Source organism: Chelonia mydas, chromosome 2, assembly GCF_015237465.2.
Source record: "Chelonia mydas isolate rCheMyd1 chromosome 2, rCheMyd1.pri.v2, whole genome shotgun sequence".
In the NCBI taxonomy this organism is placed as follows: Eukaryota; Metazoa; Chordata; order Testudines; family Cheloniidae; genus Chelonia; species Chelonia mydas.
In genome coordinates this window covers 34,023,009-34,041,682 of record NC_057850.1, presented here as the reverse complement: position 1 = coordinate 34,041,682, position 18,674 = coordinate 34,023,009, and the positions used below count along the sequence as shown (strand labels likewise).

The window sequence follows — 18,674 nt, the reverse complement described above, 5'->3', positions numbered from 1 at the left end:
TTGCATAGTTAATTTTCTTTTTAATGCACTGCACGTGACATTTGCAGCACAGAGCTCTAGTGTATCTTTCTGTTTGATGAAAGTTTCCCCCTTCCTCCCCTTTTAAACAAACCTTTATTTGAATAAGTCTTTATGAAACAGATCTTTGGCATATCTTCTTTTCAGGAAGTTCAGTCAATGTAAGCAGAGATAAAACAGTCATGTTATGAAAAATATTACATAAGAAAATATTTTTCAGAGAAAGATGGTAGCAAACATAAGGGAGGGGGGAAATGACCTTATGAAGAAATCTGATTTCTTCTTTGCAGCTTTTGGGGTTTTTTTATTCTGCTGTGGATGAGGCACTTGGAATAAAACTGAAACTGTGGTATGAAAAAAATATGCAGGAAGTGCAGTAAAAATATAATGATTGGAAAAGTGCCAGTTAAAATAGTTTTGCCTATATCTGAGTTCTGGTCATGTCAGTCTCTTAGGACACAAAAGGGTGAATTAGAGTGATCGTTCTTTAGTTGAACTGATTGTAGAATATATGCATATATTTTTATCATGGCTTCCTTAACAGTATTTTGAAAATTCTTCTACAGATAAAAATAGAACTTTAAAAAGCAGGAGTTATCTGCCTCCTCCCCCCAAATAATCCAGTTAGAAAAGGGTATAAAGACACCGCACCTATGTTTGAAGTTCTTCTGCAGATTTATGTTCCCAATTAAATCTTTCTTTTTTTATTTTTCATATAGGTGGCCAACTTTGGTGTACCACAACTAAGAGCATCTCTGAGGGTGAAGAGCTAATTGCCTTTGTTGTGGATTTTGACTCAAGGCTACAAGCTGCCAGTCAGATGACTCTTACAGAAGGGATGTATCCTGCACGTCTGCTGGACTCAATACAACTGCTTCCTCAACAAGCTGCTATGGCATCTATTTTGCCTACAGCTATTGTCAACAGTAAGTGAATAATATTGTACCATAGCTTTTTCTAGTTTTGTTTTTTGTTATGTTTCTTTTTTTTTTAACAGAGCAAAAATAGATGTAGAAAATTGGGATGGTAGCTGTACAGGATAGTGTTTGGCCCTCCCTCAGACAGAAGCTCTGTAAATCTGTTCGCAGAATTAGAAAATCATAAAAATAGAGATGAAAAGACCTTTTAGCTCACCTGGTCCATCATCTTTCAGTCAATGCAGGCTTGGTCTTCACAATATATATTCTAATATTTATCCAGGCTAGTTTTCCATTTCTTAAGCAATAGAAATAGCTTCTACCACTTCTCTTTTGAAACTGTTTCAAAATGCAATAGAGGTCATTGTCAGAAATTTTCTTTGTATTAGCTCCAATTCATGAAAGCATCTGTATTCAAGAAGGATTCTTAAGCCTGTGTTTAAGTCCCACTGATGTTAAAGGGACATAATCACATGCTGTGTAGAGCAGGACTTAAGTAGATGCTAAGTGCTTTCTTGAATCAGAGAGTCAAGCTGGGTGAGGTTGGTCCAGTAAAAGATATTACCTCACCCACCTTGTCTCTCTAATATCCTACGACCAACAGGGTTACAACAACACTGCATACAACTTCTTGAATCAGAGCATTCAGCCTAAATATTCTGTTTATTAAGTTCACCCAATTACTGCTATTAAGAACCCTTATACAATCCTAATTGCTCGCCTTCCTTGCTGTTGACATCTTTCAAAAAATTGGTAGCTGATATCATGTTCCTCCTTAGTCGTCACTTAACCCTGTGATATATATTTGGCTCTTTTAATCTTTCCTTGTCACTCAGTCCTTCCATTCCTATATTGTAGCACTTCCCTATGCTTCTTGTAGTTTATATATACTTTGCAATAATTAAGTGACCAGAACGCTACACAATATTCAAGGTTTGGATGCACTAGAATCATATAGGTCCAGATTCAGCCCTTATTCATGTGAGTAATACCTATTCTTTGAGTAATCCCACCAGGTTCAATGCTGGATGACTATAAATGTCTTGCCAATAGCTTTATTTTTTCTAGTTTGCTGTTTATTTTTTGTGCAAAGAATTGTACTGGTCACATTTACTGTGAACATGCCGTTAAAAGAAATAAGTTAAAATATACCAGTACCCTGTGGAGAGATATTAGTGACAGCAATATCAAGCTGAAATATAAGGAAACACAAAGCAGGATCATCTGCCTTCTGGAAATGGGCTTTAGTCAGCTGGCATTCTTTTTATTAATGCTAACAGTTAGGGTGGTCAGGAATTTTCTGTCGGAAAGTTTTTGTGCAGATTACACAAAATTAAAAAAAAAACCTTCTCATCAATTATTCACAGTGGATTACATCCACCCTGCCTAAATTGGCCTTCAACATTCATTGTCCACTTGTAAGGTAACTCCCTTCTCTTCATGTGCCTATATATATTTATGCCTGTATCTGTAATTTTCGCTCCATGCATCTGAATAAGTGGGTTTTTTACCCACAAAAGCTTATACCCAAATAAATATATTAGTTTTTAAGGTGCCACTGGACTCCTTGGGTTTTTTTTGTGGATACAGACTAATACCTCTGATACAAAATTAAAAATTTCAGCAGGAAAATTTTGATTTTAATTAAAAATTTTGACTGTCCATCAGGAAAATGTAAATGACATATTTTGTTTCAGATTAGTTCAGCCAATATCAGAATATTTCATTTGACTTGACCTAAAATGTTTTGTTTCAAATTAGTTAAAAAAATTGAGCTGCATTTATTTCTGGTGCATTGCCTAATGGCAGTGTAGTTCCATCCCCCATTCTCTCCTTTGGGCCGGGCTCCATAGTAGATGACATCTTTCATAGTAAGAAAAGGAGTACTTGTGGCACCTTAGAGACTAACCAGTTTATTTGAGCATGAGCTTTCGTGAGCTACAGCTCACTTCATCGGATGCATAGCTATGCATCCGATGAAGTGAGCTGTAGCTCACGAAAGCTCATGCTCAAATAAACTGGTTAGTCTCTAAGGTGCCACAAGTACTCCTTTTCTTTTTACGAATACAGACTAACACGGCTGTTACTCTGAAATCTTTCATAGTGTATTTCCTTTAAATGGTGCATCATGGGAATCACATGACTCTACATTTATTATAGGAGATGTTGTCAGGTCAAAGAGCCTACCCCACAGGGGGGAATGGGAGCTGGAACTATAACTAGGGTGACCAGATGTCCCATTTTTAAAGGGACAGTCCCATTTTTGGGGACTTTTTTTTTTTTTGGCGCCTATTAACCCTCCCCCCCCCCCACCACACACACACCCACCTCCTGTCCCGTTTTGTCACAATTGCTGTCTGGTAACCCTAACTATAACTCCCATAAGGCAATAGGGAAATGTCTAGATGGTTTGTTTTGATCAAAAATGTCTAAATGAAGCATTTTGATATTTCTGAATCAAATTTTTTTGGAATTTCCATTCAGAAGAAAACTTCAACATTTTAACTTTTTGTCCTGTTTCAGAAAGTGGAATATTAAGGATCAACCTACAATTAGAGGTCATAGCATATTACAAAATTTAACTGCCAACATTAGTTATGACAAGAATCCAAAAAACAAAGAAAGCATGATCTTTTCAGTTACCATAATTACTACATTCTTAGATTTTAGGCTACAAAGAGACCATTATGATCATCTAGTCTGACCTCCTGGCTATCACAGGCAATAGAATTTTCCCCACTGAAACCTGCCTGGAGCCCAATAAACTTGTGGTTGAACTAGAACATATTTTTTAGAAAGACATGCAGTCTTAATTTAAAGAATCCAAACCCCAGATTCTGCAAAAACTTATGCACATGCCTAAGGTTAAGCACACTTGTAAGGCTTTGCAGGATCAGGGTCCATGTGACTGGAGAACGTCTCTGATTAAATACTTTCATGGTGCTATAATACAGTTGAGACTGCATTTCTGCCACAAACTATTAATTCTATTCTAGTTTAAAAAAAAAATTGGTGTCCTAAAAATGTAGGTCAGTGTTTTATGTTATTTTGGCCTATAAAACAAACAAACAAATGTTTTCCCTTGTCCTTGCAAATGACATTGTATGAAACCTGTGGCTGCCTTGCCAACATTTTATTAAGTAAGTTGTTTCTTTAATGGAAAAAGTAAAGGACTTAAGCCTGCCATGTTACTTGTTGATGCCGAATACACTGTGGCTAACCTGCATCTGGTTATATTTGCTTGTAGAAGATATATTCCCTTGCAAATCCTGTGGCATTTGGTATCGAAGTGAGCGGAATTTGCAGGCCCATCTCATGTACTACTGCAGTGGGAGGCAAAGAGAGGGAGCTCAGCTGTCAGAGGAGAATGAAGATAGTGCTCATCAGATATCCAGTGTCTGCCCCTTTCCACAGTGCACCAAAAGTTTTTCTAATGCAAGAGCTCTGGAAATGCACCTAAATTCTCACAGTGGTAAGTGCAATATATCCCCCTGTAGATGTAGCTATTCCTTAAACATTAACCACTATAAACCTTATCTTCTTCAATGAGTCTCTAAATGTAAGCAGTACAATCAAGCACTGGAAGTAGATACTACTAAGACGTCAGTCATTTCTGGACTGTATTATATAGTCCATGCACCTCTCACATATAATCTGTTTATTTTTGTAATTTATTTAATCTACCAGTATTGCATTTATCTGACCTTATGCATTTACTTATGCATTTACATAAACCAAACCCTTGATCATTTAATGGCCTAGATTCTCTCTGATATTTAAACAAAGGTGTAAAGCTTTGTCCCTTGAGAGGTTTGGTTATTTGGAGTTTGGTTATTTGGATGGGCATTAGGAACTCCTATATTCTTATTCCAGATCTGATGCTGACTCCCACTATAGTCTTGAACCATATCACAACCTCTGAATTCAGTTTCCTTGTTTATAAAATGGAGATATTACTTCCCATTCATTAGAAAGCTGAAATTTGGCATAGATTTAGACCTATTATCAAGTATCTCTGAGTGTTCTGTTGAAATTTAGCCTTGATTTGATCAGATTATTGAAAAATTACAAGTTGTAAATGCACAGAACATTCCACACTGAAGTTTCCACTAGGCATGCAAAGTTTGTAGATGAGAAAGGCTGTGCTGTCAGGCCTAAGCAGTTAACTTGGCTTTAGAGTGAAATATGTACTAAGGTGTGCCTGGGAAGAGGCAAGTGCTCTTCAGAAGTCTCTGTGGACCTTGTTGGGTAAGTAGGAGTTCGGGAGGGCTTATGTATATTTTACATTTTTACAGGAGGGAGCTCCAGCCCAGTGTGCCATGGCAGCTGGATGTCACCGAAGGTTTGCAGGAGAAGGTCTCTCTCCTGCGGATCTATTACAGGACAAAGAGTTCCACTGATGGAACGTATGCAATTTGCAGGCACAACTCTGCCCCAATGTGTATATACATTGAAATTACTGTCTTTAATTGCATCATTACATGCTGTTTCTAAAAAACTATATTATAATATCATTTCATTTTCCCCACAACTTCAGTTTAGTATTTTATAGTTCTGTGTACTGCTTTGTGTATGTCCTTGAAAATCATTTACATGAAAATGCATGTTAAACCATAATATATTACATTTCCAGGCTAACACTACAGTGTAAACGTGAAAATGTGCAATATGTCTCTGCTCTTTCCCTGAATGGTCTGCTACTTGAAAAGTTCATGTGTGGTGCATGGATAAGAAAATGATGAAAATGCATACTTACAGGAAGGAGAACTCACGTAACAAGCCTGAGGGTTAAATCCACAATGGGGACTTAGCCTCAGCACTGCCGCCCTAATGTATATGTGCCGTGAGCCCAGTGGAATACACAACCCTGATTTCGGAGCCTGGGCTCCTTGTGCATTTCATGGGGAGAGTTATGTACCTAGCAACAGGATTCAATAAGCAGGGAGCTGCCTAAACTATCCAATAGGAAATGCCAAAGAGTGGGGTAGGGCCTAAGCCCCACCCATCAAAGGGACTTAGGTGCCTAAATTTGGGCTGGAGGGAGGGGCCTATCGCTCTTCAGCAGTTAGAAAATGTAGGCACCGAAGCCAGGTCAGCCGTTTCTTGCAAAAAAAGAAAAATGAAGAGCAGATGGTAGATGCCCTTGTATCCAATAGCCAAGCTGTTAGGGCACTCACCTGAGATGAAGGAGACGCAGATTTGAATCCCTACTCTGGAGCAGAGACTGCCCTACCCGTCAGGTTGTAAGCTATTCTGTGATAGGATACACTCAATCCCTCCTGTTGGAGCTGTTCCACTGTTTATTAAAAGGCTTAAATATTCATTAGGCCAGAGAGAAAATGACTCTATAGGCCAGTAGTTAGGGCATGTATCTGGGAGATCCAAGTTTCAGTCCCTGCTCCAATGCATATTTAAGTATTTTATACACAGTAGAAATGTAGGTGCTCAGGATTAGGCAGCATCTAAGCAGTGTTTTTGTGGATCTAAATTTGGCCCTAGGAAACTAAAGTGCCAGTTAGGCACCTAAGTCCCTTTATAGGTCTAACCCTAAGATAGTAAAATATCATTTTGACAACAATTAGTATACATATAGAAGGATGCAAAAATATGTGTTACAATGTGAATAATTTGTTGAGGTCTCTGTTAAAAGTCAAAACCTTCCTTTTCAACTCAGTGGGACTATTTACATGGGTAATAGTTACTCACATGTGTTTGGAGGATTAGGACCCCATTGATCAGACAGTAAAGCAAGGTGCCATCTACCTAATTCTAGTAAGATAGAAATTAGATACTGTAACATTGTGCACTGTGAAAGCAGTGGGGGATAATCTCAATGCATTGGATACTATTCCTGCTTCTAAACACGTTCTAAATATAATGTTGCAAAGTCTGCATGAACTTCTTCTGAAAGTTTAATGGTTTCAGAGTAGCAGCCATGTTAGTCTGTATTCGCAAAAAGAACAGGAGTACTTGTGGCACCTTAGAGACTAACAAATTTATTTGAGCGCATATTTGTTAGTCTCTAAGGTGCCACAAGTACTCCTTTTCTTTTTGAAAGTTTAATGGCTGCCACTTTTGCCTGTGTGACAGATGACATGCTGGCGGACATCATGAACTGAACCAGGGGCTACACAGCTAAAACTACAGGTCTTTACAGCTTGTGCTAAAGAACTGTACTCTAGCTGGGTGCTATAACAGACCCACATCCTCTATGGATCAGCACAGAGGGGGGCATAGAATACACACTAACCAGTGTGTTACATACTTCCTTGGGCAGGTCATCCCAAGCATATGAGGCCCACAGCAGTTCATATCCTGGACAAACCCCCCGTATGTGATGGCCACAGGGTACTTTGACCAGCACTAGGGATTGAAGCAGGGTCCTTCGGGTCTTAAAGTATGAGTTTTCACAGCTTGTGCTGTTTCACTGTGATGCTCACTGCTCTGCACTGCTCCAGTGTTACGAAGAAACTGTAAACGCAGTTTAATTGACCATGTGCACATGCACATATATATAATGTTTTAAATCTAAATCAAACACAGATATTTTTCCTTCATTAAACTCATAGAAGCCCTGGACTCCTCTTTAGACAATGTAGGCCATTGTTGTTCTTCCAGCACAGAACTCTGCCCTTAGTTGTGCTCTAGAGGCATTTATAGCTTGAGTACACCCTGAAACACACTCTCATTCTCTGCACAGATTGTGCGTATGGTTTGAATTTGCTTCTGTTCTTACACTGTACTTGATAGGAAGAGCTCTGGTGAGTTCATATCTAAGAAAAATATGTCTCAGTAGGGCTATGATTTTGTCATGGTGGTCACAGAAATTGTGAATTTTAATAAAGTCCATGAAATGGCTGTAAAAACATATTTGGTTAGGCCCCCAGACTGAGTGGCCTTGCCCCCAAACTGAGTGGTGTGTCCCATCCACCCTTCTCTCTCCATCCACAGAGGGATGGATGGGCCAAATGTGAGTGGCTCCACAACCTCATGGACCAGGTTGCAACATCCAGAGTGGGGAGCCAGACCCAGCCCTGCAGGGCATGAGCTGCCACTGGGGATGAGTGTGGGGTGGGGTTACTCTTCAACCTTCCGGCTCTCCTGGACCTGATCTTTGAACATCCTCATCATACTCTTGTGCATGCTGATGTAGCAAAAATTGCATTGTTTCGTGACCTTTCTCTGTCTTACTGTTTTTTCTCACACCTCTGACACGAAATTTACTAAAAATTTCCATTCTGAAATTGTAGCCTTACTCCTTACCTGCAATAACTGCATGTGACTATTAGTGGTGTAGGGCTAAAAGAGTATTATCTTCATCGACATTTTTTCCTCCGAGTCCAGCCCTCCTCCTTCCTCACAGTGGACTCACCCTTTCAGCAATCCTCCCACTGAGTTCCCATTCCAGAGCCCTGGATCTTCTTTCCCACATAGGCAGTTCATCTCAGCCAAGCAGGCGCTGGCCAACAGTAATGGAGATTATTGGAAATGTGCTGTCTGCAACTCTGCCTCTGATTCAGTGCTTTTTATAGGCCCCCTTTGAGCTTGAGGACTGGATCTCAAGCATATTGCCTTGATATGTTCCTGTGATCAGAGAAAAGTGAACATACTCCTGAGCCTTTTGATTTCTCTGTGGCTCCTACTGAATATCCTTGTGTGGAACATCGGACCCCAATGCTTATTGATCTATGGGGAACAACATGTTTTTTCCAAGTGGAAATTGCTGTTTCTAAAACTGGAATGGGTTAGTTTGGCATTTCCGTTTAGAGAGAGCCTGATCTATTTTTATTCTTCCGCTACTCTGGCCTTCCCTTTATTAATTGGAGGGCTCTCTGCTTCATATCTGAAATTCTGAATCCATGCTGAACTCAATATGGAAAATGAGCCAGTTCATGGCATATGTAGTCACAGTTGATAAATTTGGGAACCTCTTATAGCAGTTGGTTGGAAAGAGATTTTGAATTGATTTAAGCATTACCTGAGTGACCAATATGGGTGAATATTTACAGAACATTTTCACCAGAGGAAAATGAGTTGTGCTCATGATGTTTATATTCTCCATATGATTGCTTTTCATGGTATACTGCATGAGGGGAAAGCAGTTACCCTAACTTGTTGTGTATTATTTATCTTTTCCATAGGAGTGAAAATGGAAGAATTTCTCCCACCTGGTGCTAGTCTGAAATGCACAGTTTGTAACTACACTGCAGACTCAGTGATTAACTTTCATCAGCACCTGTTTTCACATCTCACTCAAGCTGCCTTTAGATGCAATCACTGCCATTTTGGCTTCCAAACTCAGAGGGAGTTATTGCAGCACCAAGAGCTACATGTCTCTGGCAACAAGCTGCAAAGAGAAAGTGACGCTGAGCACTCTCCAGGTGGTTCTGAAGAAGCTTTACAGCCAGCAACAGACCTTCTGAACAGAAGTGAAGTTCCCCAGAGCCAAAAGACCATGCAGACTAAGGATGCAAGTTCAGACACTGAGCTTGACAAATGTGAAAAAAAGACTCCACTTTTCCTTCCAGCCCAGAGGCCAGAAACACAGCCTGTAACAAATAAACAAAGTTTTTCATACACTAAAATAAAATCTGAACCATCTAGCCCAAGACTTGCCTCCTCCCCAGTTCAGCCTAATATTGGCCCTTCTTTCCCTATGGGACCTTTTCTCTCTCAATTTGCTTTTCCCCAGGACATCACAGTGGTTCCCCAGGCTTCAGAGATCTTAGCCAAAATGTCTGAACTGGTCCATCGAAGACTGAGGCATGGCAGTAGCAGTTATCCTCCTGTAATTTACAGTCCATTGATGCCAAAAGGGGCTACTTGTTTTGAGTGTAACATAACATTCAACAATTTGGACAACTACTTGGTACATAAAAAGCATTACTGCAGCAGCCGATGGCAGCAGATGGCAAAGTCACCAGATTTTTCCAGCATTTCTGAAAAAATACCTGAGGCTGTAAGTCCCAATAATGGCCAAAGTTCTATAAACATTCTGAATACTGCTCCTCACACTTCCGACGCAGAGAACCAGCTTCTTCAGACATCTTGCATCAACTCCTCCACTGTCTTAGATTTGATTGGGCCAAACAGTAAGGTTCATGAAAAAGACTTTTCAGCACAGGCTAAGAAGCTCTCAGCTGCAACCAGCAATGATGAGAAAATGAATGGAAAACCTGCTGATGTGAAGAACCCCAGTGCTCCTTTAGTAGAAGGAGAAAGTGATCCCAACAAAACCACATGTGAAGCTTGCAATATTACTTTCAGCAGACATGAAACATACATGGTCCACAAACAGTATTATTGTGCCACACGCCATGATCCTCCACTGAAGAGATCTGCTTCCAGCAAAGTGCCTGCTATGCAGAGAACAATGCGCACACGTAAACGAAGGAAGATGTATGAGATGTGCCTACCAGAGCAGGAGCAAAGGCCTCAGCTGGTTCAACAACGGTTTCTTGAAGTGGCTAATCTTGGCAACCCTTGCACATCCACTCAAGAATCAACAGAAGGTCTTGGAGAATGTTACCATCCTCGGTGTGATATCTTTCCAGGAATAGTCTCAAAGCATCTAGAAACTTCGTTGTCCATTAACAAATGTATTCCAGTTTCAAAGTGTGACACTCCACACTCCACAGTTTCTTGCTTGGAGATGGATGTACCCATAGATCTCAGCAAAAAATGTTTATCACAGTCAGACAGGACATCCACCTCTCCAAAAAGGCTTCTAGACTACCATGAGTGCACAGTTTGCAAGATCAGTTTTAATAAGGTAGAGAACTATCTTGCCCATAAGCAAAATTTTTGCCCTGTCACTGCACATCAGCGTAATGACATGGGACAGCTTGAGAGCAAAGTGTTTCAAAACCCAGAAAGTGAACGAAACAGCCCTGATGTCAGTTATGAAAGAAGCATAATCAAATGTGAGAAAAATGGAAACTCGAAACAGTCTTCTCCCAATGGAAACTTGTTTTCTACACACTTAGCAACTCTTCAAGGACTTAAAGTCTTTAGTGAAGCCGCCCAGCTTATTGCTACAAAAGAAGAAAACAAACATTTGTTTCTTCCACAATGCCTTTACCCTGGAGCAATAAAGAAAGCTAAAGGAGCAGATCAGCTTTCTCCATATTATGGCATAAAGCCAAGTGATTACATTTCTGGTTCTCTTGTCATTCATAACACTGATTTAGATCAAAGCACAAATACAGAAGGTGAATCTCCTAAAGGCCAGATACCTTCAAACGGGTGTGCTGTGCAGAAGAAAGAGTCTCTTCCATTATTGCCAAAAAACAGAGGCATGGTAATAGTTAATGGTGGACTAAAACAGGAGGAAAGGCCTGCAACAAACCAACAACAAGAGAACATTTCCCAGAATCCTCAACATGAAGATGGGCACAAATCTCCCTCTTGGATTTCTGAGAATCCTTTAGCTGCAAACGAAAATGTCTCTCCAGCTATTCCTACAGCGGAGGAACAGTTGTCTAGTATAGCAAAAGGTGTGAATGGTTCTACCCAAGCCCCAACCAGTGGGAAATATTGCCGACTGTGTGACATCCAGTTCAACAACCTTTCAAACTTTATAACTCACAAGAAGTTTTATTGCTCGTCACATGCAGCGGAACATGTCAAATGAAACAATTGGTCACCTTTGGTACCTGTGTTTAGTATATTGTTCCATACAGTCTAAAGAAAGCTGTGTGAATTACATCTGGACAATCAGGAGATAATTCATTATTGCTGAGTTGAAGACTTCAAGGTGTAATTTCATTACAGTCCATTAGTAAAGTGTATTATTGGTGCCATTTTCAAAAATATTAATTTATTTTACCAGCAGTATTCATAGCTGTAGTTATGTTATTTTTTATTTAAAAACTTTATATTAAAGTCATTTGTAATGTTATTGTATAGTTATTGTGTAGCACATATGGTTTGCACTGTATAGTAGATTTTAAAGAAAATAGTCACAAACAATACAGAAAAGCATTTTAGAAGTAGCTTCAAAAGCACTTGTGTATCCTGATTTTTTTCTTATATGCTGTTGCAGATATACGTATCTGCTAAAATATAACTTGCAAAAAAGTTTCAACTATGCTGTAAAGTTCGCCTTAAAATTTCAATTTTTTGAATTATTGGGCTCAGTTTGCACTTTATATTTTAGCAGATACAGTACCTTAGTCATTAGGCTTTGCATTTGTATGTAGCAGTATGTTTCTGTCCACTTTCTTAATCTGAAACGTACGTTAAATGAAGATGGCAATTTTTTTCTTGTATAGTACTTGTATTTTCTTTCGCTGATGCATCTCTGTCTCAATTTTTAAAACTTTGCTGTTAATGCAATACTTTATAAGAATGAACAAAATTACTGGAAGCAGTATTGTAAGTAATGAAGTCATATCAAGTCAGTTTTATCTTTTGAAAGGCACAGTCTAAAATGAAACCCTAAACTCAATGCTGCAAGTATGAATCTAATTCATATATAAGATATATTTAAATATAAGAGTAGCAATACTGCAACTGGTGATCACAAAGATAATGTTCTACTTCTGATAGAAATAATTTCTCAACAAATGTTGTTACTATGCATGTATATGGATGGAATAAAATTCCAGATCATTGGAGATGTTTGGCAGTAATTTTTTTGTTTTGTTTTGTTTTGCTCTATTTGCAAAGGTGTAGATTTCAAAACATTTAAGTGAGTAGTTGGGGACAGGCTAACATCATACACTCTGCATTTGAAGTAAATATATCTGAAAACAGTTTAAAAGGAGAAAATAAGCAGGCCTATTATACGCAGGATATTTCTTTTAATTGGAATCAAGGAAGACATACTTCACTGAAGACCAAGGGCTGTATGTCGACATGCTGAAGCCAATGGAACTATGCTGGTGTACACCAGCTGAAGCTATCACCCTGTATCTTTTAATCTCACCAGTGATCTTTAAGAAACAAAACAGCAGTATTTTTCAAATGAATAGTAATTGGCTTTATAGTGGCTAATCTTTTATTTTAAAAAATATGTACAACCTAGATTAATAAATAATAAATGCTATGCAAGAATTGACATATGATATTAAATATCAAAGGGCTGAAGAAAGAGTTAATATCCTGAGTTCCCAACCATGCCGTCTCCTACCCGCTGTTTCAGACAGATTTAATGTGGAAAAAAATAAACTGTTGGCGCATTTTTTAATCTTATAAACTTGTGAGACCTTCACATGAACAAATCAAATAAACAACTTTAGTTAGTTTAGTTTAGTTCCCTTATCAGCTAAGTACAAACACCTTGTCAAACACAAAAAAGAACGATATTTACATCGAATAGCTATGTAGAACCTTAAAAGATTTTATTTTTTAATTGCTGAGATTTCTTTATGTTTCTGAACAACATGAGGTCCACATTTTGTAAAAAGGATGTGATTTGTTTGCATGTTCAAGATATGAGTATAAAATGCCTGATACACACCTGCATGTCTGGCTTGTGCACACTCACAAAGCCCCAATCTGGGCTGCATCTTGAGCATATGCTATTTTCAGAACGAAGGCTCGAGAATTTTACAATCTGTATTTATGCTAATTTCAGGACAATTTCTCATTTCAGCTTCATGCACAAATATTGTATTACTGGAGCTTAATCCTTTTGTTTTAGGTAAAGAGAAGTGGTGACCTCAGTCAACATTTTATGGGCCACATTCTCATCACATTACACTGGTGTCAATTCAGAGTAACTCTGTTGACTTAAGCAGTAGTACGCTAGATTTACACATATGCAGCTGAAATAAAAATAATTTTCATATTAAGCCTGAGATATGCCATTTCTTTCTATTCTACCATACACATTTTTAAGAGGCAAAACAATTACACACATTTGTACAGTACTTTTAAAACTGAAGATGGGTTAACCTGGAGTGAATCCTTTCACAAAAATTAACATAATACATATCTATGGTGACCTAGAATTTATAAATGATTCTATATTTTACTGTCTTTATTTAGAAATAATACACTCACAAAGTAAAGATTGGTAGGCTGCCCCAAAACAGGCAGAATTTAATGGCATTATCCATTTGGGACTGTCCTGTTAGAATGAGGAATCAACTTTGGGGGCCTAGCTGCCATACCTGTTTGTGTAAGACTGAAATGGTGCTCCAGCTAATACTGTGGATGGGGTTTTGGAAAGGTCCATCAACCACCTGCATTTTTATTTTTTAAGGCTATTTCAGGCTGTGTGCAGGAAAAATTCCTGTTCAAATTGCTGGGCGTTTTCGCTACTCTAAGATTATAGAGGCAATGGGGCTGGTTCTCCACTCACTTACACGAGTTTTACAGAGATATAACTCCATTGACTTCAATGAAGTAACAATGGTAGAGTGAGAGGAGAATCACACCCTTGCTATGTTACTTATATTCATTTACTACACCTACAGAATGCCAAATTGGTGTAATTATGCTACTTTACAATGCCTAGGCAGGTAGTAAGAAGAATCACTAACATTCATTTTATTTCTTATTTATTTTTCATAAATTATATATCTATCAGTCTGATGCATCTAACTGTGCACATTGCTAGTCTAAGTAACCCCATGTTCTAGTTACTTTACCTTCCTTTTCTCCTCCCATTCCTTCCATTTCATTGTTATACCCATTTGTTATGTCTTATCTTAAACAAGATTGTAAGCAGGGCATGTCTCGTATTAGCTCTTGTAAAGCATTTACCACAGCTGAGCCCTGATCTTGACTGGGGCCTCTAGTCACCACAGTAATATCAATAACAAATAATTAAAAGTAATATGCCCCCTATACCTGTTTTCTGACCAACTAATGACTTATACCACCTGTGAATTCTGCCCATGGATTTTTTCAAGTGTTACTAGAGCTGCTCAAACGATCTTAAAAATCATTTATTTGTTGTGTTTGGGCCTTTTTTCTATTTGTGGGTTTTATATGTTTGTTCATTATTTGTCTAAAAATTCAACTACAGAAAAAAAAAGCGAAATCCAAAGTAAGCACTCCTCTAAAGCAATGATTCTCAACCAGGGGTCTCGGTCCCACTGTGGGAGGCCGCGAATAGGGTTCAGGGAGTCCACCAAGCAGGGCCAGCGTTACTTGCTGGGGCCCAGGGCAGAAGCTGAAGCCCCACCACATGGGGCTGAAGCCCAGGGCCCTGAGCCCCACTATCTGGGACTAAAGCCAAACCCTGAGCAACTTGCCTTTGCGGGGGACCACTGTGGCATGGGGCCCCAGACAGTTGTCCTATTTACTACCCTCTAATGCCGGCCCTGGCTTTTATATGCAGAAAACCAGTTGTTGTGGCACAGGTGGGCCGTGGAGTTTTTATAGCACGTTGCAGGGTTGGAGGGGGCTCAGAAAGTAAAAGGTTGAGAACCCCTGCTCTAAAGTATAAAATATGTGGAATTCACCATGTGATTGGTCACCTCAGTTAAACAGTTTGGTTCCCAGGCCATTATCCCAGGCAGTGCCTGAGGAAATTATTAGGGTTATTGAGGGAGCGAGTGGAACGCACATAAGGGATAGAAATGCAGCAGAAAATAATTAGGCCGAGGAAAATACAGGACATTTAAAATCTTTTCTCGTACAAGCCAAAAGGAGTGGCTATACAAGTAGGCCCACACCTTGAACACTGCGTGCAGATGGGGTCATCCCATCTCAACAAGGATATATTGGAATTGGAAAAGGTTCAGAAAAGGGCAACAACAAAATGATTAGGGGTGTGGAATGGCTGCCATATGAGGAGAGATGAATGAGACTGGGACTTTTCAGCTTGGAAAAGAGATGACTTAAGAGGGGATCTGATAGAGGTCTATAAAATCATGACCGGTGTGGAGAAAGTAAATAGGGAAGTGATATTTACTCCATCTCATAACTCCATCTCATAACATAAGAACTAGGGGTCACCAAATGAAATTAATAGGCAGCAGGTTTAAAACAAACAACAGGAAGTATTTCTTCACACAATGCCCAGTCAACCTATGGAACTTTTTGCCAGAGGATGTTGTGAAGGCCAAGACTATAGCAGGGTTCAAAAAAGGACTAGATAAATTCACGGAGGATAGGTCCATCAATGACTTTTAGCCAGGATGGGTAGGGATGGTGTCTCCAGCCTCTGTTTGCCAGAAGCTGGGAATGGGCAACAGGGGATTGAACAACTGATGATTATCTGCTCTGTTCATTCCCTCTGGGACATCTGGCATTGACAGGATACTGGGCTAAATGGACCTTTGGTCTGACCAAGTATGGCCATTTTTATGTAGGCATCATACTTAAAAAGAGCTAGTTCCTTTCTGACTGAGGATATGGAAAAGATAAAAACTTGATATATTTTCTATCAGGCTTTGGATTCAGTTTTTGGTCACATTGAGAACAAGTAATTGTGTGTGAATGTACATGTGCAGTCCTAATTGTGATGGTTGTAGCCAGATCTCAGACTGGCTCAGCAAGCACTGCAAAGTCTAAAAGAAGTCTGGCTCATTTTATTGCCCAAGTTCTACAACTCTGGTTTTGGGGGTTTGCTCTGAAATTCCTACATATATAAATACCAGAATACACATAATTTATATGTTTATCACACACAGATTGAATCCATTGGCCTCAATTTTGTGTCACAACATTTTACAATATGTGTAACCCCAGCCACACAGAGCATTATCACATAATTTTGTCTGTTTTCTGTATATTAACAGTGTTACTATCAGGGACCTTGTGACATTGTTCTACTGCCATTAAAATGCACTTATATTCATAAGATCATAATAAACAAACATACTCACTAAGCGTCTAAGTTATTGAATTAACTAGTCTTCCAGTTCTCTCACCTATCACACAATCCACACTACTTTAGTTGTCGTTTGTGATGCTTCCTCCAAAGAATGAAGACTGTTGTCATATTCTGTGCTGAGTTAGGTGACCCATTAGTCCCCTATACAAGGCATTCCATGCAAAGGGAGGAGGAGAAACTAAAAAAGAAGACAACGATGAAGATAGAAATGGGAGGACTGTATGGAGGTCAAAGCCAGCAGCATTGGTAGAGCGCAGACATTGGACTGGAGATATGCTAAGAAAGATGTTGAAGATGTATACTTGGGTGCAGAGAGAGAGACAAAAGGGTGACCAGACATGCACCAGCTCTTCAGGACAGGGACCATCTTTTTGGTATGTGTTTATATACCACCTAACAAAATGGGGTAGTAGTCCATGACTGGGGCTTACATGTGCTTCTGCAATACAAATAGTAAATATGCTAGCTCACACACAAATAAAGGTTTTTTCATGCATATTGACATTTTCGCTTCTGCCACGCATTTGGGTGGAAAAGTGAAGAAAGAAAGGGTACAAATATGATTTGTACAAATCACAATTCGGAATCCACTAACAGTTGTGAAAATATTTTTTCCAACAATTTGCCCAGCTCTATTACACTAAAAATAGTGACCCTGGAGTCATCTGACCCTGCAATGTGGGCTGCATATAAATGTACTCTCTTTTCTGACCCACTAACGTTGCCAATTTGAAAGGTCAGCTGCTAGCAAAACAGTTTACAGCCCAGTATTAACATGAACAGTATTTTCATGTTTTATAAGGAGAAGAAATTCATCTGTGCTGAACCTTCTGTTGTGTAGCTCTGACTGACAGATTCAGAAGCATGGGTGGTGTGTGAACTGCCAGCTTGGGGAGGCTAGTCCCCAGCCCTACCCATTCTGCCTGAGGCCACTCACCTTCCACGCCCCCTCCCTCCTACTGAAGCCCAGAGCCCTCTCACCATGGCCACTGGCACCCCCAGCCCCAGAGCACCAGGAGGGGGGCGGCACAGCTCCAGTCCGAGCCATCGTCCCCACACAGGGGGAGCTGCAGAGGGGTTCTGGGGGTGGCGTGTGGGCGCAGCCACGCCTGGCTGTTTGGGGCGGCACAGCCTTCCCCAGCCTATAATACCCGTCGCCCACGTCAGAAGCACTGTTCATGTGGAAACCACAGTCCTCAATCTAATCCTGACAAAAAAAGCCTTCCTATTCCCATTCTTCCTTTGAAGCATGAGTCACAAGGGCAAAAAATGGAGAAGCTGGGGTAATAGCTCTTCAAGGGTAGGCAGCAATATTAGATTGTCCCTGGATGGTTTGGTTGGTTCAATTCGCTTGGAAGGACTCACCTTCACTTCATTTTCGCTTTCTTTTTCCGTAAGACTTGTTAAACCCCTGGCAACTAGACTATAGGAAGATATGGGGAAAATACCACTGGGCTGATTATGTTGGCATTTTTGCCTGTGGGAGCAAGAATGACAGTCTCTTTTTGTGCTTTAACATTTTCAATCTGCTGTTAATTCTGATGATGCTACTTCTCCTGCTCCCTTCCTTCCCTGTCCCCGTCCCCCGAGATATAATTGTGGAATCTAATAAAAGACCCGTAGGCTCAAGGACTGATCAGAGAAGAAAATGGCTTAGAGAGAAGCTGCCTCATTCTGTGATTGAGGGTCCCATACTGGGGGTAAACATGCAAAGGGAGAGGCGCACATGGGTTCACTGCCACCATTTTTCAAGCCAACAAAATAAAACAAAAAACCTGCCTTTGAACAAAAAGAATAGTTAGGGAGAAACCTTTAAATCTGTTTTGACAGCACATCTTCAAACTACTCTCTGAGTTAAAGGAAAACGAAATTAGATGTGGATTAACACATGAAAACTGGTCTGAAGCTCATTTTTTCCATAGAGAATAAAAAAAATTGATGATTTG

The 18,674-nt window shown here is 39.7% G+C and overlaps 1 protein-coding gene across 4 annotated transcripts in view; it reads left to right on the top strand.

Annotated features, from left to right (window-relative positions):
- The window catches only part of ZFPM2 (zinc finger protein, FOG family member 2), a 440,899-nt gene extending 428,348 nt beyond the window's left edge, over nucleotides 1-12,551 (top strand). For 3 of the 4 annotated variants that reach the window (XM_043539194.1, XM_037892134.2, XM_043539195.1), the window contains 3 exons: nucleotides 738-944; nucleotides 4,183-4,407; nucleotides 9,077-12,551. In XM_043539194.1, the coding sequence (XP_043395129.1) occupies nucleotides 738-944; nucleotides 4,183-4,407; nucleotides 9,077-11,568 (2,924 nt within the window). In that variant the 3' untranslated portion in view covers nucleotides 11,569-12,551. The remainder of the gene's footprint in view (nucleotides 1-737; nucleotides 945-4,182; nucleotides 4,408-9,076) is intronic. The other variant, XM_043539196.1, reaches the window with a different exon arrangement.
- The last annotated feature ends 6,123 nt before the right edge of the window (nucleotides 12,552-18,674 follow it).